This window comes from Idiotropiscis lumnitzeri, chromosome 20, assembly GCF_059441095.1.
Source record: "Idiotropiscis lumnitzeri isolate Australia: NSW breed Sydney's pygmy pipehorse chromosome 20, RoL_Ilum_1.0, whole genome shotgun sequence".
NCBI classification, from domain to species: domain Eukaryota; kingdom Metazoa; phylum Chordata; class Actinopteri; order Syngnathiformes; family Syngnathidae; genus Idiotropiscis; species Idiotropiscis lumnitzeri.
In genome coordinates this window covers 325174-347380 of record NC_142410.1, presented here as the reverse complement: position 1 = coordinate 347380, position 22207 = coordinate 325174, and the positions used below count along the sequence as shown (strand labels likewise).

The 22207-nt window shown below is 43.1% G+C and overlaps 1 protein-coding gene across 16 annotated transcripts in view; it reads left to right on the top strand.

Moving 5' to 3' along the window:
* The window catches only part of tmem94 (transmembrane protein 94), a 299501-nt gene that overhangs the window by 200352 nt on the left and 76942 nt on the right, over nucleotides 1-22207 (top strand). For 12 of the 16 annotated variants that reach the window (XR_015839981.1, XR_015839982.1, XR_015839980.1 and 9 more), the window contains 7 exons: nucleotides 9031-9603; nucleotides 13950-14136; nucleotides 14262-14339; nucleotides 14421-14506; nucleotides 14595-14676; nucleotides 19383-19546; nucleotides 19929-20023. Coding sequence is in view for 8 of the 16 variants with exons in the window: in XM_088283675.1 (XP_088139801.1) it covers nucleotides 9031-9603; nucleotides 13950-14136; nucleotides 14262-14339; nucleotides 14421-14506; nucleotides 14595-14676; nucleotides 19383-19546; nucleotides 19929-20023 (1265 nt within the window). In the remaining 8 variants the exon portion in view is untranslated. Of the gene's footprint in view, nucleotides 1-9030; nucleotides 9604-13949; nucleotides 14137-14251; nucleotides 14340-14420; nucleotides 14507-14594; nucleotides 14677-19382; nucleotides 19547-19928; nucleotides 20024-22207 lie in introns of those variants that run through there. The other 4 variants (XM_088283677.1, XM_088283679.1, XM_088283678.1 and 1 more) reach the window with 2 other exon arrangements.

Sequence of the window (22207 nt, the reverse complement as noted above, 5' to 3'; positions counted from 1 at the left end):
GGGTCGGGGGTTCGGGTGTCAGAATGACGTCAGTCATAACATGCCCTGACCTGTGTCGAGGGGGACAGGTTTAGGCTTGCTCCTTTTCGGGGGGGGGGGGGGGGGGGTATGTCGCCCGGTGCCAGCCTGGATGCCCAAATTTAGGCAGAGGGTGCATTCGGAAGGGCGACGACAACCCAGACATGACCGGGCATGTTTGGAAGGGAACAGGTTTAGGCGTTTTTAGGCGTTTCAACGCCGACTCTCGTGAAAGGCGGATCGTCAGGTAACACCCTGGAGTTTGGGAGATCTGTCATAAGTTGCTTGCCAGTAGTTCCATGTAATCTTTTACAGGTGACACATTTGGAGAGAAAGCTTCTGATGACTCCAGCAGCTCCTGGTATCCAAATTTTTGATGCAGATTAGCCATCATGTGGTTCCTTCCAGCGTGAGCTGTAATCTCATGAATGTATCTCAGCACAAGCTGTGTGATATGTGAATCCTTGGGCAAGATGGCTTGCTGTTTTGCTGTTTTAGGCATGGCTGCATGACTCAACCGTTCGCCAACCCTCATGACACCATCTTTGAGTACTATATTCAACTTGTAAAGTGGGCCACTTTTCTTCACCCTTTTTTGTTTTTCTAATATGGCTAAATCTTCTTTGAAACTTTGCCTTTGACAGTATTTAACAATTTATCTTTCTGCTTTATCCAAGTCGTCACAAGTCAAACACGTTCCTTTGACAGTTTTTTTTAATAAATTCATCTTGCCTTCCTCTCCTAATGTGATTAACTCCTTTCTTTTTTCCTTTAACTCTTTCAGCAAGTCTTTCAGCTTTAGAAACCAGGCTGCGGCCTGATTTAATGCTGTCCATGACGAATGATGGTTCATCCACTGGTCCAGAGAATCTTTGAGCTCCAGTGCCTGAATGTACTTGAGTCACTCTTTTGACCTCCAGGTCATTAACATCCTGGAGTCCAGGATCCAGGTTTTTCGGCCAGTGGTCTTGTGATCTGAGCAAGAAGCTTTGTCCCGAAAGCCAGCAGTCATTTTTCAAAAATTACTTTACTTTTTGTCCTCTTGCTACGTGATCAGCTGGATTTAGAGCGGTGTTGATATATCGCCACTGAAATGTCTGAGAATGCTCCAGAATCGCTACCACCCTATTTGCAACAAACGTCTTGAATCTGGTGGCTTATTGTTCAAATACTTTAGCACAGCTGTGCTGTCAGTCCAAAATACAAATTCCTGATGATTCAGATCAAGCTCTTTCCTCAGAAGCTCATCCATCTTTTTTGCAACTGTGGCTGCGGTCAATTCCATTCTAGGAATAGTTGGAGTCTTCAGGGGTGCAACATTCATCTTTGAAAAGACCAAGGTGGCTTGAGCTTCATCAGTCGAAAAGCGCTGTCCGCAAAGTGATGGAGCTGACCAGCACGCCAAACTGTTTCAACTTAACACATCTGTCAACTACAAATCCCTCCAACTGTGATAGACTTGAGATCCACTTTTGCCAATTTACAGCTACAGTGTCAGGCAGTTCTTCATCCCAGCCATATTTCCATCGACACGAGTACTGTAGGATCCTTTTAGCAGGCAATATTACTGGTGCAAGTAAGCCGTCCTCTTCTAGTGAGTGGTCGACCTTTTGTGGGTGGTTTTGAACTTGAACTGGATGGATTCAGCACACCACTGGACACCCAATGTCCTTTTCATTGGCGAGTAATCCTCATCCAAATCCAAATCTTGAAATCCTTGCGCTCTTTCCTTTTCCGGGATTGGATTAAGAAATATCCTGCTGTAGCTTGACCATTTTGTGACACGAAATCCTCCGTTTGCCAACATGTTCATCAACTCAGCACACAGCGTAAGAACTGTATCTTCATCAGTGCCTGATTTTAGCCAGTCGTCCACATAATTTTTTTTGGGACTGTTTTCAATGTCTCACGTCCAAACTCATGTTCAGTTGGTTGATCAATGACTCTGTAGCAAAGGTAGCTGAGCTTCCTGGATCCAAAGACTTGTAAGTCGTCACTGTCTCGATTCCTTTTTGTGCCTTGACACCTAACAGAATTATTGAAAGGAAGCAGTCTTCACTGCAGGTTTTTGTTGTTTGTACAAGGGCACTTAATAGGGACTACTGTTAAATAATTAAATGGAAAAATAAATACTAAATTGGATAAATAAAAACACATGATGTTGCAGTTCTACAAGGTAAGGATAGTTGTGTGTGAGAGTTAAGCATGGAGATGGCTCTCGGGGAGAGCCACAGTAAGTCAGCAGGCTCTCGATGGACGCGTGGTAGAAGGCCAGCAGCAGTTTCTTGTCCAGGTTGAATTTCCTGAGGACCCTCAATTAGTGCAGACGCTGGTTTATCACTGTTGTGGTGTTGTGTGTCCAGGAGAGGTCATCGGAGTCCCAGGAACTTGAATGTGTGGACCTTCTCCGCGCACACACCTTTACTGTAGAGGGAGGGTTGACACAGTCTTGTTCCTCCTGAAGTCGATGACGAGCTCCTTCATTTTTGCAGTGTTGAGCTGTAGTTTGTTGTCCTCGCACCAAGCCGTTAGTCTCTGGATCGCCTCCGTGTAAGCTCTCTTGTCTCCTTTTGAGATCAGACCAACCACTGTTGTATCGTCAGTAAATTTGATGATGGTGTTGTTTCCGTGGGCCGGGCTGCAGTCATACGTGTAGAGACCGTACAGGAGAGGGCTCAGCACCCATTCTTGAGGGGAACCGGTGCTCAGCGTTTGGGTGGAGGATGAGTAGGGGCCAAGCGTCACAGTCTGGAGCCTGTTGGTCAGAAAGTCATTAATCCAGGTGCGTGTAAGTGCAGGTAGGCCGAAAATGTCCAGTTTGGTGATGAGGATGTCTGGGATGATTGTATTAAATGCTGAGCTGTAGTCCACAAAGAGTTTCCTGGCATAGCTCCGCTGTTGTTCCAGGTGGCCCAGCACAACATGCAGAGCAGTGTCGATGGCATCCTCAGTGGATCTGTTAGTCCGGTATGCAAATTGGTGGGGGTCCATTGTGGGGGGGGAGGCAGTCTCTGATGTGCTGGAGAACCAGTCTCTCAAAGCACTTCATGATGACTGGTGTGAGAGTATGTCAGGTTTAAATGCATAGAATGCAAGCATAAATGTAAGTGTGTGTGTGTGTGTGGGGGGGGTGTGTGTGTGTGTGTGTGTGTGCAAACATTAATGATACAAGTAGTGTATAAAACATGATTAGAAATACACAAACTGATTACATAAAGTTACTTGAGGTCAATGTGATCCTCAGCCCATCTTACATTCCCCCCTGTTGTGGATTTCTCAACTTAAAATAAATCATGGCGTTACGGCTTTAAAACAGATCATCATAATGAAATCATACAACAGTGTGATCATCAGTGGAGAGGCGAAAACCCTCATTAGGGAAAAATTCCCCTCCTCCCTTCCGCGTGGAACGAGCACCTTATGGTCTGATGACCACATATAAATAAACATTTCAAAATACAGAGTGAAAAATAACAACACTGTCTCCACGCAGAGCTTGTCCCTGAGGTGACTCTGATGGAGATCCCTTGCCTCGTTGTAAGAGGAGACAGCCGTCCTTACCTCTCGGATCTTCATGTGTGGTGTGTGTGTGCACGTGTAGGGGCAAAAAGGTCCATGTGTTTTTAGGTTTCAGTGTCCAGTTCGAGTTCGTCATTCTCAACATCGATCAGGTTGTAATGTTACATTTGGGCAACAAACATACGATTAACCATCGTCTTTGTCATAAAAATAATGCAACACGACCTTTGCTGCCGTCGGGGTCACTGCCATCACCTCGCGAGGGCCATCTCAGCATTCACTGTCCCAACGAGATTGTTTCAACACCTTGAAGAAGAGTTGATCTCCCACACGGACGTGATATCTCTGTGGATCAGAACACGCTGGCCAGTAATTGTGTCTTTGCATCTTTTTCGGTCAAACATGTTTTTCATGTGGACTGGGACCGATGTGCCAGTCGCTGGTGGTTCTGATGAATCTGGGAGTCGATAGGGGATAGTGTCCTTCCTTCGGCTGGCACTATCCTCATTGCTGTGATTGAAACACAGTCGGGCCATTGTCATTTTGTTTCTCTCATTGTCTTAATAAGTCTGGCCTTAACAGTTCCGTTAGTGCGTTCCACAAGTCCTGCAGACTGTATGCACAATGACGCTTTGAGTCAATTTGCAGCAACTGTCCCACTTGTTACAACATTTTCACAAAATGCGTAATTTTCACTTTAAATCACTCTTGAAATTCCAAATGTTGGGATAATTCGATTACACAATACTTTTACAACTGTTTTAGCATCAGCATATGTTGTTGGAAACAACGTAACCCATTTTGAAAATATTAATTGCAACCATCTCAAACAAATAACATATTGGCTACAAAAAAAAATTTCCGTTAAAAAGTCTGTATGTGGGAATAATTTCATATCACACTACCCCCTCTTGACACTTGACTACGCTCATGTGTCACTCATGTTACTCCTTCAACCAATGAATTAGGCAGCCAGGATTTGCCATCTGCCAATTTGCTGATCCTGTCCTCAGCAATGTTTGCACCTTTGTTATCCCAATGTGTGCGTTCAATTAGTTGTGCATTTTTTCTGGCGTGAGATGAAATTGTCAAGTTGATTTGCTGCGTGTGTGTGTGTGTGTGTTCATTTTCCCTTATAGTAATGCAGTGTCGACTTTGAGGTCATGCCTTGGGCTCCAGCCTTCGTTGCATTGTCAGCAAGGCAGTTTCCAATTGTAATTGTCATTTTCTGTTAAGTGAATTTTGCATTTACAAATAACTATTTAGACGTGCTTTATGCACAACCTTTCTTTTCCTGTTGTGGTTTTAAAGTTCTTGTTTGCCCAATGTCCACAGAACACATGAACATTTATCTTGACTGTCAGTCCACATTGTAACCCTACAGCTTATACAGGATGGGAAACCTCAAACTGTGACTACGCTCTTCCTGTTTATTCTAACAATTTCTCTCTGACAAGTTATCTGTTGGTATCACACTGTTAATACTCCCATCGCATAAAAGTCAGTGTGATTTCAGCCTGTGACCTTGGTTCTCAAACACTTTTACTTCTTATTAGTCTGGAATGTGCACCTCATTTCTATTTCTTATCAGTCTGGAATGTGCACCTGGTGTATGTCTTACAAGTCTTAATTTCTCCAGTTGGGAGAAAAAAGTGTCCATAAGGTCAGGTCGCGGTCTGGTGGCAATCTGGACGGCTCCACAGTCATGTGACGCCTTCTAGATGGTGCGGGGGAAAAGAATGACGCTGGGCTGAGCGCACCGCACCTTATCAGTGTAATGTGTCCCTGTGACAATTAGGTCGCCATGCAATGTAAATGTGGTGGGAAAAAATGTCATTTTTTGATTCCTTAAAGCAGCGGTGAAGACATCTTGAACGCACTCTGACGTGGCTCTCGCCACGGGATCCAATTATTGTGACTAATGTGCAAGTGGCTTCACTTTGCCCTGCGTTTCTGCAGCAACCTAGGGCTCATGAAATAATTTTTTTGCAGTCACTGTTTGCTCAAATGGCTCATAGTAATTTGGTAGTGCGTTAAGATGCCTTGTCGGTACAATCTCCTCTTTGGTCTTGTAGTGTATTTTCACAAGGTCTAACATACACAACTTATTTTATGGCCATGACGATATTGTTGGACGATTTTAGGAATACCAAGTCTCCCCAACACATAAGTCACAGCCCTGAGAGGCATTCGGCCTCAACATTATTTACGAAGGGTCAGGGATTTAACAGGGGTCACTGAGACGTCCCAAGGAAGGTGTTTACAGAAAAGTGGTCTGGCGCCTAGGAGTTGCGCCTTGGAGGGGGCCGAAAAGTTCAGGCAAGGGCCAGCAGGACAAGAATGCACATGCAACAAGGGAGAACCGGACACTCATGTCCTTTGTTGGCCCTCCCCACGGGCAAAGGGAAGGCTCGAGAGGGAGAGACCCTCCTCCCCCTTCTCCTTGGGGAGACTTCCCTCGACAATAATTACACACTTCTATAAAAAACACCATTTACTTCTCTGTTATTGGTTTTAAGGCTCTGGCAATGTTTTTTCTTTTTGCTTATCACTGACAATGCGCCCTTTTAAAGTTTTGACGTTTGGTTGAATTCGCCCTTGCTTATTGACTCTGATATTAAGGTCCAATTGTGTCAGTGTATCACGGCCTAATAAGTAAAACGCACGTTGATGTAGAACTGCTTCTAAACTTACTTTTTATGTTTGTTTTTTTACGTCACGTGATCCTCCGTTGCTATCACGACTGGTCCTGAAAAACTGTTTATAACAAGACTTTCTGCTTCCTCCTTGTTTTTCTTTTCTTCTTCTGCTCAACACGTTCATACTTTTGTGCATAGAATTTTCTCCTCCATTTGACAAGTCGGCCAATTTAAATTGTTGTTTTATTTGAAAAGCCTGTAATTTTCTTTTTCTTTTTCACCTAATCACAAATTTCTTATCACAAAAGTGAACATGTTAATTTTATTTGCTATTTTTCTAATTTTGTGACTCATTTCACTTCAACCAGTTGTACTTCAAAGTGAACAATTACACATCAATGTTATTTGTAGTCTCTAATTTCTTCTCTGCTTTAATGAAAATTATAGCCCTTCTAGCCAAGATTTTCCCTGTGTCATTTCTATCTATGCATTACATTCCATTTCTGGTCTACCTTATTACAAACATAATCAACTGAAATATAAAATATTTATTTCTTCAATTCACCCTTAAAGCAGAATCTGATTCCTATCCTTATTTGTCGTCTGCCCCTTTGTCCTCTAAAGCTACCTCTGCCCCTTCCAACTTGATAAAAGACCTCCTGTCCTTTATCTTGATAAAAGGTGTCTATAGACCGCTGTTTCTTTTTATTTTCTATCTTCTCAGCATGGAGGGCGTAATTTACATACTCCTCCAGGGTACCTATTGGCAGGCAAATGTAATGTTTATTTACCCACTTATGAATTACCTCTCATGAGCCTGCATGTAAAACATTCCTCAACTGCTGTTGAAATGGCCCATTTACATTACCATTTTCCTGTGGCCCGCTGTGATTTTTAAACACAGCTGTCATTCTCACTTTGTATTGCTCAAAGGTCTCATCATCCTTTTGTTTTACTCTTCCCATTTCAGTGTAATTTACTCTGTGACTTTTCACATTCCTTTCCTTTGCTCATTTTGTTTTCATTCTTTTTTTTTTCTTGTATCCCTCTTCTCTTTTTGAGGCTATTCTCATCCAATATTCTGTTCCCTCAAAGCCATTTTTCTTAATCTTTTTGGGGTCTTTCTTTGTCTTTCCTTATCTTCACTCATCTTTCTAAATCAGCCTAGGCGTCTGGGTTCAATCTTTTCACAAAACGCACATCAGGCAAGTTTTCTATCTCTTTTCTTTGAACCTATCCCGTCGTAAAAGTTATTTTATTTTATTTTCAAATTGGAATAAATGTCTTTCCTCAAATCTTCCCCTTTATTGATTTCTTTTTGTAAATTTTGGAATTATTTTCCTCAATAAGATCTCATCACTCATGAGTAGCCTTTTGTTGGTTACTAATCATTGATTCCATTTTATCTCTACTTCATCAATCCTTTTAGCACAATTCCAACCACTTTTATCACTCTTCCTGACATTTAGACACACAGACAGACACACAAACGTATACACAGGCCCACAAAACGACACACACAATTCTCAACACTGAACAACTACAAACAAGAAGAACATGTTAGTAATAACAGCAGCACAATATATCCTTATCTTTGGCCAATAATAAATCTTTCAATTCAACTACTATCTCTCCTAAATTTATATATGCGCAGATTTCGCTATCTTTTTAGAGTTCTTCTTTGTCTTGTCTATGATTATTAATTCTGGCGGTACTGTATAGTACTTTTGTGAGTTTTTAACTAACCTCCGAATTTATATTAAATTGATTTAATTTTCCATTTAACCTAAATCTTTATTTTATTTTATTAAGATCCTGTTTTTCGATGAACTTCCAATCTCTACACTGCAAAGTATCCCTGCGTTTTAACTTACGACCTAATATCCCCATTTTAGAAAATTTGGTCCAGTTTGTAAAAAAAAAAAACTGGTTTCTTATCAGTAAGACAGCTACTCAAATTTCCTGTTGTGGTAATTCTCACTTCAACCTTTTTAGGTGGAGGATTCTTGCCTCTGCATCCACACCAGTCTGCTGTTTATAACCCTACTGTATTACATGGGATAAAATACCAAATGGTAATCCCCAATCACACCATTCACTCACTTTGCATACGGTTTTCACAAACATTCTCACACAAAATGTACATTGCGCGTCCACTGATGTTGTGTTTTTTCGTTTTATCTTCAGCTTCCTTTTTTCCGACAATTCTTTTCTCACTGCTTTGAAACCTGATCCTTCAGGCGTGGCTTAAAGTCATATTCCTTCACCCACTTCTCCAGAAATTGGCAACAATCCGTTGTTGTCTGAAGTCCGTTACTTTTACTCACACTCAACCACTGACCCTTTTTTTTTTCTTTTCTTTTCTCTCTCTCTCTCTCTCTCTCTCTCACACACACACACACACACACAGCTGCGCAGCCCCTCATTCACACACACCCCTACACACACAGATCACTTCTCAGTCAGTTACCAAAGAAATCCAAAATAAAAACAATAAAAAACACAGAAAATAATGCCTTATTATTTTATTATTCCCTAAATTTAATGTGAAATTGTGAGTAGACTCAGAAACCCTGTTTCTCTTCTCTAGGCTGCCGACCAACCTAGAAGTCTCACTCCTCCATTGTCGACACCGAGGAACATTTAATTTGCTCAGAAACCCTGTTTCTCTTCTCTAGGCTGCCGATCAACCGAGAAGTCTCACTTCTCCATTGTCGACACCGAGGAACATTTCATTTGCTCAGAAACCCTGTTTTTCTTCTCTAGGCTGCCGACCAACCGAGAAGTCTCACTTCTCCATTGTGGACACAGAGGAACATTTAATTTGCTCAGAAACCCTGTTTCTCTTCTCTAGGCTACCGATCAACCGAGAAGTTATTTCCAAGATGGCGGCTCGCATAGAGGCAGCGGCTAACAGCTCTCCCTCCCAGTGCTCCTTATTACTTTTTATTAGTGTTTGCTTGCTCTTATTGGCACCAACTGAGGCACAACATCGATATACCCGCCAGGACATCGTGGACATTGGATATCGATGCGAATTAACCATCACAGAGGAATTTTGCTATGATCGCAAAATTCCGGACGAACTGGCGAGGCTGCCCGGCTCACCGTGGCTTGTCATCGGGACCGGGAGGCGGCGCAGGCGACGCAGAGAGAGGAAGCAGAAGCGGGGCTGCAGGTCCGGTGTCTTGCAACGGCTGCGGCGGCAGCCCCACAGGCAACCACTGCCGAGTCTGTACCTCACCAACGCCAGATCCGTGGTCCACAAAATCGACGATCTGGGATTACAAATCCTGGGGAACCGCTATGTGAGAGATAGCAGTGTGCTCGTCGTCACGGAATCCTGGCTGCACGCAGACGTTCCCGACGCTAGCATCCAGCTGGCCGGGGCGTTCGCTACATCGCGCGGATCGGACGAGGGACACCGGTAAGAGGAGGGGCGGGGGGCTCTGTGTTTACGTGCATGAGAACTGGTGCGGCGATAGCACGATCGTCGAGAAGCACTCTTCCCCCGACATCGAGTTCATGTCCGTTAAATGCCGGCCTTATTTTCTCCCGAGGGAGCTAACGGTCGTGATTGTCACAGCTGTTTACATCCCTCCCGACGCTAGCACTAGCACGGCGCTCTCACTACTCGCGTGCGTCATCAATAAACATCAGCGGGCCCACCCTGATGGCGTTCACGTAGTAGCGGGAGACTTTAATAAGGCCAATTTAAAGACTGTACTCCCAGAGTTTCACCAGCATGTCAAGTGCCCAACGAGGGGAGACAACACTCTCGACCATGTGTACTCGAACATCAAGCACGCATACAGGGCCCTCCCACTCGCCCCTCTCGGCCAGTCAGACCACCTGTCCTTGCAGCTCGCACCTGCGTACACCCCTCTCAGACGCAGATTCAGGCCCACCACAAAGACTGTGAAAACCTGGCGTGACGACGCCATGAGTGAATTACAGGATTGCTTTCAAGACAAAAACTGGGACCTCTTTGATCATCAGGACCTTGATGTCTACACACATTGTGTACTGGACTACATCAAGTTCTGCATGGATACTGTGTCCCTACACAGGACTATACGGACCTTCCCAAATGCGAAGCCCTGGATGTCCAGCAGGGTTCGCGCTCTCCTCAAGGCCTGGGACGCTGCCTTCAGGTCAGGCGACAAAGCCCAGTACAGGGTGGCCCGTGCTGACCTGAGCAAAGGCATCAAGCTAGCCAAGGCAATCTACAAGGGGAGGCTGGAGGCCCACCTTGCCAGTAACAGACCACGGGAGGTGTGGCAGGGTCTACGGAGCATCACCAACTTCCGTGGCGGCAGCACGACCTCTGTAGACCCGAGTGCATCGCTGGCAGAGGAGCGGAACTGCTTCTTCGCCCGCTTTGACTCGCCCCAACCGTCACACCCCCGCACTTCATGCTCCAACTCCCCCCCACTCATCGTAGAGGAACACGATGTGAGGCGCGCGCTCCTGGCGGTTAACCCTAGAAAAGCTACTGGACCCGACGGAATACCAGGCAAGGTCCTCAGAGCATGTGCCCACCAACTGGCACATGTTTTCTGCAGGATCTTCAACCGCTCCCTGGCTCAAGCAGTCATCCCCTCCTGCTTGAAAACTTCCACCATTATTCCTGTCCCCAAAAAGTCACCAGCCGTCCACCTGAATGACTACCGTCCTGTTGCTCTCACACCAGTCATCATGAAGTGCTTCGAGAGGCTGGTTCTCCAGCACATCAGGGACTGCCTTCCTCCCACTCTGGACCCCTACCAGTTTGCATACCGGGCTAACAGATCCACTGAGGACGCCATCGACACTGCTCTGCATGTTGTGCTGGGCCACCTGGAACGACAGCAGAGCTATGCAAGGATGCTCTTTGTGGACTACAGCTCGGCATTCAACACGATCATCCCAGACATCCTCGTCGCCAAACTGGACATTCTCGGCCTCCCTGCCCTCACACGCATCTGGATTAAGGACTTTCTGACCAACAGACCCCAGACTGTGTTGCTCGGCCCCTACACGTCCTCCACCCGCATGCTGAGCACCGGTTCCCCTCAAGGATGCGTGCTGAGCCCTCTCCTGTACGCCCTCTACACCTACGACTGCAGCCCGGCCCACGGCAACAACACCATCGTCAAGTTTGCTGACGACACGACAGTGGTCGGTCTGATCTCGGAAGGTGACGAGACAGCCTACAGAGAGGAGGTAAAGAGACTGACAGCTTGGTGCAAGGACAACAGACTGCACCTTAACACTGCAAAAACAAAGGAGATTGTCGTCGACTTCAGGAGGAACAAGACGGTGCCGCCCCCCCTCTGCATCGAAGGCGTGTGTGTGGAGAGGGTCCACACGTTCAAGTTCCTGGGAGTACAGATCTCCGACGACCTTTCTTGGACTCACAACACCACAGCAGTGGTAAAGAAGGTCCGCCAGCGTCTGCACTTTCTGAGAGTCCTCAGGAAATTCAACCTGGACAGGAAGCTGCTGCTAGCCTTCTACCACTCGTCCATCGAGAGCCTGCTGACGTACTGTGTCTCCACCTGGTACAGCGGCTGCACTGAGGCGGACAGAGTGAGGCTCCAGAGGACAGTCAAAACAGCACAAAGGATTATTGGCTGCCCTCTCCCCTCACTATCGGACATCTACACCGCCCGGTGCCTCAGAAGGGCTCTCAACATCGTCAAAGACAATACCCACCCAAACTCACACCTGTTCGACCTGATGCCCTCTGGCAGGCGCTACAGATGCATCAAATCGAGGACCAATAGACTGAGAAACAGTTTCTTTCCGAGAGCCATCTCCATTCTGAACTCTCACACACACACGAGAACACCCTTACCTTGCAGAACAGCATTGTGATGTGTTTTTATATACACTATTCAGTACTAAATTCCATTGCACTCTCTTATTTATTTATCTAATTTATATATTTGTCTGTATTATTGTTGTATTGCACTGGAGAGGGGAGCCCTCTAATCTCGTTGCACACTTGAGTACAATGACAATAAAGGGATTTCTAAATTTCTATTAGACAACAGAAGCAAAAATGTAAGTGTGTGCGTGCGTGTGCTAAAGCATAAATGTGTGTGTGTGTGTGGGGGGGGGGGGAGTGTGTATGTGTGTGTGTGTGCAAACATCAATGATACAAGTAGTGTATAAAAACATGATTAGAAATACACAAACTGATTACATAAAGTTACTTGAGGTCAATGTGATCCTCAGCCCATCTTACAGAGTAATAGGACGGTAGTCATTCAGGTGGAATATGAGTGACTTTTTGGAGACAGGAATAATGGTGAAAGTTTTCAAGCAGGAGGGGATGACTGCTTGAGCCAGGCAAAGGTTGAAAATGCATGTGATACAAGAATAATGGTGAAAGTTTTGGCGGTTGGGTGAGTCAAAGTGAGCAAAGAAGCAGTTAAGTTACTCCGCTAGCGTCGCACTGAGGTGTACTGGTGTTAAACTACCTCCTCGATAGTTGGTGATGCTCTGTAGACTGTGCCACAACTCCCGTGCTGTGTTGCTGGCAAGGTGGGACTCAACCTTCCTCTTGTGGTCCGTTTTGGCTTGCTTAATGCCTTTTTTCAGGTGAGCACGAGCCACACTGTGCAGAGCTCTGTCGCCTGACCTGAAGACAGTGTTACGGGCTTTGAGGAGTGAGTAAACCTGGCTGGACATCCAGGGTTTCGTGTTTGGGAAAGTCTCAATGGTCTTGTTCAGTGACACAGTTTCCATGCAGAACTTGATGTAGTCCAGTACATACTGTGTGTAAACATCAAGGTCCTGATGATCAAAGAGGTCCCAGTCTGTGTCTTGGAAGCAGTCCTGTAATTCACCCATGGCGGTCTCATGCCAGGTTATCACAGTCTTTGTGGTGGGCCTGAATCAGCGTCTGAGACGGGTGTACGCAAGTGTGAGCAGCAAAGACAGGTGGTTTGACTGGCCGCGGGGAATGGCTCTGTACCCGTGCTTGATGTTTGCATCAACATGCAATCAACATCGGGAGAAAATAAGGCAGACATTTAACAGACATGTACTCAATGTCGGGGGAGGAGTACTTCTCAATGATCATGCTGTTATTGGACCATCGGTCCTCATGCACGTAAATACAGATGTATGTATATACATATATATATATGTATGTATATACATATATATATATGTATGTATATACATATATATATATATGTATGTATATATATATGTATATATATATATATATGTATGTATATACATATGTATATATGTATGTATATATATATGTATATATAAATATATGTATGTGTATATGTATGTAAAATGCTGTAAAGAAAATAGCAAAACACTGTAAAAAAAAAAAAAAAATTCTGCAAAGCCGCGATAGGTGAAGCGCAATATAGCGAGGGATTACTGTATTCAGAGAATGTGTTTTGCAAGTATGGACGTATTTGTCCGTATTTAAAATGTCATTTTTGTCATACATCTGGTTAGGAAGTGGGTTTTTGTTGTGTTTTTTTGTGGCCCTTTCCAGCATTTAAGTTTCTCATCCCAGACATAAAAATACATTGCATGCAACTGAACAGCACATCTTAAGTCTGAAAATAGGTTAAAAACTATTGAACAATTATTGCGAGACATTTATATTGTGTAAAACATGTAGCACTTGCACTAATTATCCACATAATATAAAACCTGGATTATTGGCACATTGATCTTAACAATGCACCTTTCTGATATAGAGTATTCACAGTACTATCATAATAATGGTATAATATGTGCTCCTTCCTCTGATAGTATTGCTCTGGACCCACTTTACCCATCCCAGTGTTCATGGGAGACTTTCAGTCTCACCAAGGGTGCATTCAACAGAAGCACCGAAGGTCTATCTCCTCTGAGACTCTCAGGGCAACTCAATAGTCTTGGCTGCTCTGTGGCCTTTCATCAAGGAGAGAGCGTCAGCATGACGAAGCTCATAGAGCAGGTGCAGCGCACGCACGCACACACGCATGCACGCACGCACGCACGCACGCACACACATTAGCTCTCAGTTACTTTCAACAAGTGCTTTACATTGATTTGGACTGTTTTGGCTTGAGTTTGTTGCAGGCACGACATACAACATATGGCATTCGCAAGTGCTTCCTTTTTCTGCTGCAGTGTCAACTCAGTCTGGTAATCATACAGGTCAGAGAAGAGACTTGACATACTTTTCTTTTGCAAAACAGTCGATATGGGTTAACCATAAATTAGCTCTTTTCTCTGCAGTTTTTAGCCTGTATAGCTCAGCTCCCTCCTCCCATGAACACCATGGACATCCTCTGGCTCTCATGCTTCAGCTGCCCACTGCTCAGGTAGAATCCCTCATCAGACTTCAGATTACTATTTTGACATGTCTATTAAAAAAAAAAAAAAAATTATCACTTGATACTGTTTTGACAGCTTGTCACTTCTGGGAAAGCCTCGAGATAGTTCAGTAATGACCGTTGCCACAGGGAAGAACCTTGATGCCATTCCTAAGAAGGTAGGGGGACAAAGTGGGGAATGATGGGTAAATTCTCAGTGGTCATTTCTATCGATAACTTTTTGCGGTTTAACACGTAGTATAAAGTGAAATTTATTTTGTTTATTAAAGGATACCCATTTGTCTCTACCGATGCAAAGACTATTTTTCCTGGGGTCCACTCACAATTAATAAAAACCTGTAATGACAATTGTTACATTTACAATGCACAGATATTTAAGCATTAAGTCTAATTATGTTCAATTAAACAACTGTCAAACTACAAGCAGAATGGTGAAATACAAACTAGACGAGTTACTATTTGTATTTAGTTCATTTTGTCTTATTGTTATCAATATTTTGACTGATTCAGTTATAGCAGACTATCGTTTTAGGTTGTTTTATTAGCTGACATGTTTCGACGAGTCTTTCTCAGCTGATGTTCCATGAGGGCGTGACTTACCAGTCAAAAAACGACAGGCAAGTCACGCCCCCGCTGTCCGTTCACTCCTTCAAGATGCTGCTCCAGGTGGGAGAGAGGATGAAGGCTCCCTCGTCCCTGTTGATGGTCTTCGTGCCTCGTTTGCGGATCTCAATAGCCCCCCTGATCCAGCACTGGTGTTTGTTTTCTTCAGACAGAGTGCGAGAGAGAGACAGCAATAAGACATACAAGAGCAATAAAAGAACAAGCACAACAGGAACATCACAAATCAGCCATTACTGACCACTGCAAAAGAGAAAGCCACATCATGGACTGGACAAAGGCCAGGGTCATCCACACTGAAGAAAACACACATCAGCGCTGGATCAGGGAGGCTTTTGAGATCCGCAAGCGAGGCACGAAGACCATCAACAGGGACGATGGAGCCTTCATCCTCAGGGACAGTGGGGGGCGTGACTTGCTTGTCATTTTTTGGATCGGTAAGTCACGCCCTCATGGAACATCAGCTGATAAAGACGAGTCACAAGACACCATCATGTGACACTCTGAAGAAGGCAAAAGACTCACCGAAACATGTCAGCAAATAAAACAACCTAAAACGATATTGAGTTACTAATAGAGCCTCATTAATTTAGTAAAATTTAACCCCCCCCCATTTATCACAAATATATATTTTTTTGTTTTAGAGGTAAATAGGTAACATGCTGATTGATATAATTTGTGGAGGTAACATGTTCCAGTACACAATGGCTCAATAAATGTCAGTAGTTTTAAGTGCATGACTTCTTTGTTAAGGCAAATTGAGAGGCTGGTCATGTATTCAAGGGGTCATCCAACCAGGATTTTCCATTTTTCAATAACACAATTAATGTATTCTTTTATCAGGAAAATGATATTAACTTTCAATTTCTATTTAATCTATTTGTTTTGGAGAAATCAGTGAAGAAATAATGATTTGAAAACTGCCCCCTAAAAATAAGGGATATGTCTACGCCCCTTTCCTCCCGCCATGTCTAGGGAGGAGTCAAGTCAGGAACCGATCTCTATTCGTCCATTCAAATTCAGAGTAAATACGAATGTCAAAATGAAGGGGAACAAACGGCTCCAAAATGTATGCGGACATATCTACTTTAAATCCTGAAAACATCACGAAACGATTCGCCTTTCCATGGCTTACGTAAAAGAAAATGAGGAAATGAGTATTTCAGTTTCTGACTTATGTTTTCTTAGTCAACACTATATGCAAAGACAATGTTCTCTTAAGGTTAATTTTTCGTGGGTTGTAATGTATTTCAATTTGAATGAATGAATTTAATTCATTTGAACAGTCTGTTCACATATACACACCCAATGCATATACTAAGGTTTAGTACATATCAAATGCACATATAGAATGCTGTGGCTGACCAAAAGGCTTAGGGCTAGGACTGAACCATGTATCGTTTTGGGAACGAAATTGCAATCTCCGTCAATGCGATTTTGAGATTGGCAAAGCTGCGTTTATTTTAAAGAGCCTTTGTGCCCCTTGCTCATGAAGCAAGTCACACTAATCAGCGCTGTACTAAAAAAAAGCGTCGCCCCTCCCCGTAAGTAATTTATTTTGCCACTGCTTGAATGCTACGCGCCAAGCTATCTTACGCCGCAGCAGTAAGGACTTTATTTGTTCTCTCTGTAATTCCATGCACTGCCGCACCAACAACCAGCGTAATGGGGATCATCTCCTCCGTGGTGACATATAAACAACACCACTAACAAGTAGCGTTTTAACCGAGGAGGCGAATGAGGAATTGCTAAGGATGCTAATCGCTGAAGTGAAATACTGAGTCGGGAAAGACCCAAAATAAGTGCTTAGGTGTAGAGTCGACTTTTAACATAAGTCTGGCGAGAACTGCATTAGGGCCGAGAGCCAGCAGCTATGAACAGGACTGTTGTGGCAGACGCTCTCAGACTGGAACATGTAAACCAGGGGTCCTCACCCTGTTCCTCGAGGGCCGGTGTTCTGCAGATTTTCCATCTCTCCCTGCTGCAACACAGCTGATTCAAATGATCAGATAATCAGCAAGGTCTGCAGAAGCTTGATAACGATCGCTCAGGTGTGTTGCACCAGGGAGAGGTGGAAAACGGCCAGGACACCGGCCCTCGAGGAACAGGATTGAAGACCCTGATGTAAACGAATGACGTCGTCATGACGAAGACGTTCAATGTCAAGCAAATATCTCATTAATAATATTTACATTTTGCACCACTTGGTACTGACCTTTGAGATCTACAAATTTATAGATTTTAATCTATTTAGCTTTGCTCTGGGACAATGATTTTATTGACTTAATCTCACATTTATGTACAAAGAACATGTACATTAGTACAAAATGTGAAAAGAAATTGTGGGTTTAAAAAATGCCTTTTCATATACACAATTACACATAAACCTGTGCAAGAACAGCCCTCACAAAACTGCATTATTACAGGAATAGCTTTTATTGTTTTTAACTCATTCACTACCAGCCGAGTTAAAAAAAAAAGGATCTTTGACGTCTTTATCCGTCAATGGTAGTAAATGCGTTAAATGGATTTTTGACGTCTGTAGCCGTCAATGGTAATAAATGTGTTAATGGGATAATGGTATTTTGGTATCATGTTTGCTCAAAATTGTGATTGTTATTATATACATATTATATATATATATATATATATATATATATATATATATATATGTATATGTGCGTGCGTGCGTGCATATAAATATATATATATATATATATATATATATATATACACACATATATATATATATATATATATATATATATATATATATATATATATATATATATAAAACATGCATGGCAGGCCGATTGAACACTCTAAATTGCCCCTAGGTATGATTGTGAGCGCGGATGGTTGTTCGTCTCTGTGTGCACTGCAATTGGCTGGCAACCAGTTCAGGGTGTCCCCTACCTACTGCCCGAAGATAGCTGAGATAGGCTCCCCCCGCGACCCTCGTGAGGAGAAGCATGGCAGGCCGATTGAACACTCTAAATTGCCCCTAGGTATGAGTGTGAGCGCGGATGGTTGTTCGTCTCTGTGTGCCCTGCAATTGGCTGGCAACCAGTTCAGGGTGTCCCCTACCTAATAATAATAATAATAATAATTTGCCCTTTATTAGTCCCACAATGGGGAAATTCGAGATTCGAACCCAGGCCTCCTGGGGAGACTGGGTCCTGAACGCGGCGCCTTAGACCACTCGGCCATCCTACTGCCCGAAGATAGCTGAGATAGGCTCCCCCCGCGACCCTCGTGAGGAGAAGCGGTACAGAAGATGGATGGATGGATGGATATATGTATGTATATATATATATATATATATATATATATATATATATATATATATATATATATATATATATATATATATATATATATATATATATATATACAGAGAGAGAGAGAGAGAGAGAGAGAGAGAGAGAGAGAGAGAGCGCACATTTCACAACAGCTGGAGCTATAACAAAGCTCAAAAGGAAATTAAAACACAAACTATATAACTTTATTGATATAGGAGAGAGTGAGAGAGAGAGACGCACACTTGTTGTTTTCTGACACGTGATTATCGTTCCTATTTTGTCTTTGCGTTTTTGGTTTTGGTTTGCGTCATTTATATTGGTTGCTTGCAATCAGCGTTATTATTTGTACTTTGTCAGCCTTGCAGTTATTTCATTCACAAATTTCAACTGTGATTCAGAATCTTCTCTACCAGGAACTCGGTCAGTTCCTAGCCCGTGTACATATGCTGAAGGCATAAGTATGCATAAAGGTAGTGAAATTGTGTATATGAGTAGGTTTAAATGTTGACTTTTTTCCTTTTTTGTTTTCTTGTTGTGATAAACTCCATGAATTACCTGATATTGTATTAAAATGAAACTAGTCAAGATACACAAGAAATTTTTTTTTTTGCTTCTTCCTATCGCCCTATGTATATATTAACTGTGTTTAATGCTGACCATTTATTTTTTCTTTTATTTGAAATTTGTACCTCCTACCAAAATATTTTGTTTTATCTGTCTATATGTTCAATAAACAAACAAACAAAATATCCAGAATGTTCCTGAGAGTTGAATCTCTCAGACTGGACCTTCAAACTGTTTTAAATTGTGGAAATAATAGCAGTATCCCCTTTAAATATGTGTAGCATTGATTTGAGCAGGCAATTGGCTGTTGCAATTTCATTCCTTGGAACCAAAAAAAAAGTTGGTCTGACTTTTCATATTTTCTCCTTTTTCATTAGACTCAAAACTACTTCCTTGGCTGCTTTGTTTTGAAGTTTGGCTTGACAGTGTGTGTCTATTTGTTGGCCTTTGGATTCACACTGCAAGAGGTGTGTCTGAGAAGCACAAACTTAACCATGTTTGAAAACGCCACAGGAAAATGCCTGCATATACTCACTGCCAGGTAAGAATTGTCTCACGATCCGGTGGGTAACCATATTTATTAATTATAATTTATCACTGCTCTTGTTCTAAGAGTTGAGGGGCAATTCACATATTTACAAATCCAGTAGATTATGATTAGTCATTTAAAAGTGTAAAAATGCTTTAAATCTTTTGACTGTGGCTCCAGAAATAATATGCTAAGTCTATAAAACCTGAGCAGACAGTTTTAATTGAGATCGTGTTATCATTTTGGAAAAGTGTTTGGGAATGAAATGATTATCATTGTGTAAAACACATGCATTTTATAATGGTCTGCATTAATTGACACTGAGAGAAAATGTTGCACCTATTCCTATGACTAGCAAATTTATTAAATCTATTGGTTGCTTGGATTCCTTCAGCTCTTCAAACCATGCTCCACATTGGTTCAGTGATCTGTCAAATGGCCTGCTCCTGACACAAAAAGTCATGACTGGGTTTCTGGTCTTACATAAAGGTAGGGTCTGCACACTCTCAGAGTGGTAATGGCATTAACATCACAACACACTTACTTTGAGTTCCAAGTTATCAAATATGTGTGTTTGATGCACTAATATGTGATAAATCAATACATCCGTGTTTGGACATTTGAGTATTTACGCAACTAAAAAATTTAGAACATACGTACATACACAAAAATAATGATCAGCTTTTGAATAAACATTAAATATATGATTTACCCAGAATACACAACATATTGAAACAACAGTCATTCATAAAAATGAAAACTAGAGCTGCAAGAAGCTATAAAGGGCCCTCAAAGCCCTGGGAACATTGGGGTACTGGCATGTTGAGATATTTATAACAACTCAACCAGCAGTGGGTCAGAAACATTGCCATTATCAGTACATGATCACGCAACATCGGAGGAGGGATGTCACTAGTCACCACACTCCTTACAGTCACGCTTTGAAATCAAAACCAAAACTATAGCCCAACAGAGCAGCATACTAGAAAACAATGTAACATCCAAAACAAGGGACAAAGTAATGCAATTAACACAAAACATGTATTATTCATGCCAGTCCAGATTCTGGAGTGTGATGTTTCTTACTTGCCATAACATTAATAGTTAACTGCTTTGTAGTCTTGGACTTTCCCCCAAAGCCCCTAACATGCGCTGTCCCTCTGATGTACTAATTCCTGATCCTATCCATTTTGGTCACTCCCAAAGAGAACCTCAGCATCTAAATCTCTGCCACGTCCAGCTCTTCCTCCTGTCTTTTCTTCAGGGCCCTGTCGCCAGACCAGACAACATCGCTGGTCTCACCACAGTTCTATAAATCTTTACTTTCATTTTAGCTGAAACTCTTGTATCGCACATCACACCTGATACTTTTCTCCACTCGTTCCAGCCAGCATGGACACGCTTCTTCACTTCTTTTCGACATTTACCATTTTCCATCTGGACTGTAGACCCTAGCTACTTAAACTCCTCCACCTTCTTGGTCTCTTCTCCCTGTAAGATAACTCTTCCTTTTGGGTCCCTCTCATTTGCACATAGATACTTCGTCTTGCTCCGGCTAATCTTCATCCCCCTCCTTTCCAGGCCAAACCTCCATGCCTCCAGCGTCTCCTCCACCTGTTCCCTGCTCTCACTACATATCCCAAAGTCATCTGCAAACATCATGGTCCATGGAGATTCCTGTCTAACCTTATCTGTCATCCTGTCCATTACCAGAGCAAACAAGAAGGGACTCAAAGCTGATCCCTGATGTAGTCCCACCTCCACCTTGAACTCCCCCGTCACACCTTCAGCACACCTCACCACTGTCTTAGAGTCCTCATACATGTCCTGCAACACTTGAACATAGTTCTCTGCTACTCCAGACGTCCTCATACAGAACCACAGATCCTCTCTGGGCACTCTGTCATAAGCTTTCTCCAGATCTACTCTCTTTGTTCTCTCTCATTTTCCTCATTCATCAACTCTTCGTAGAACTCTTTCCATCTTCTGATCACACTACTGGCATCTGTCAACACACTTCCATCCCTATCCTTTATTACCCTTACCTGCTGCATGTCCTTCCCATTTCTGTCTCTCTGCCTTGCCAACCTGTATAGATCGGTCTCTCCCTCCTTACTGTCCAACCTCGCATAGAAGTCATCGTAAGCCCCTTGTTTCGCCTTTGCCACTTCCACTTTCACCTTCCGCTGCATGTCCCTGTATTCCTGTCTACTTTCTTCAGTCCTCTCACTGTCCCACGTCTTTTTAGCTAACCTCTTTCTCTGGATTCATTTCTGGACCTCCTCATTCCACCACCAAGTCTCCTTATCTCCTTTCCTTCCAGATGACAGACACACCAAGGACTTTCCTACCTGTCTCCCTGCTCACATTTGCTTTAGTTGTCCAGTCATTTGGGAGCTCCTCCTGACCATCAGGAGCCCGTCTCAACTTCTTCCTGAAGGTCATACAACACTCTTCCCCTTTCAACTTCCACCATTTTGTCCTCTGTTCTGCCTTTGCCCTCTTTGTCGTTTTCGCCACGAGAGTCATTCTACACACTACCATCCTATGCTGTCGGGCTACAACTCACCTACCACTACTTTGCAGTCGCTGATCTCCTTCCGATTACACCGTCTTCACAAGATGTAGTCGACCTGTGTACTCCTACCTCCACTCTTCTAGGTCACCCTATGT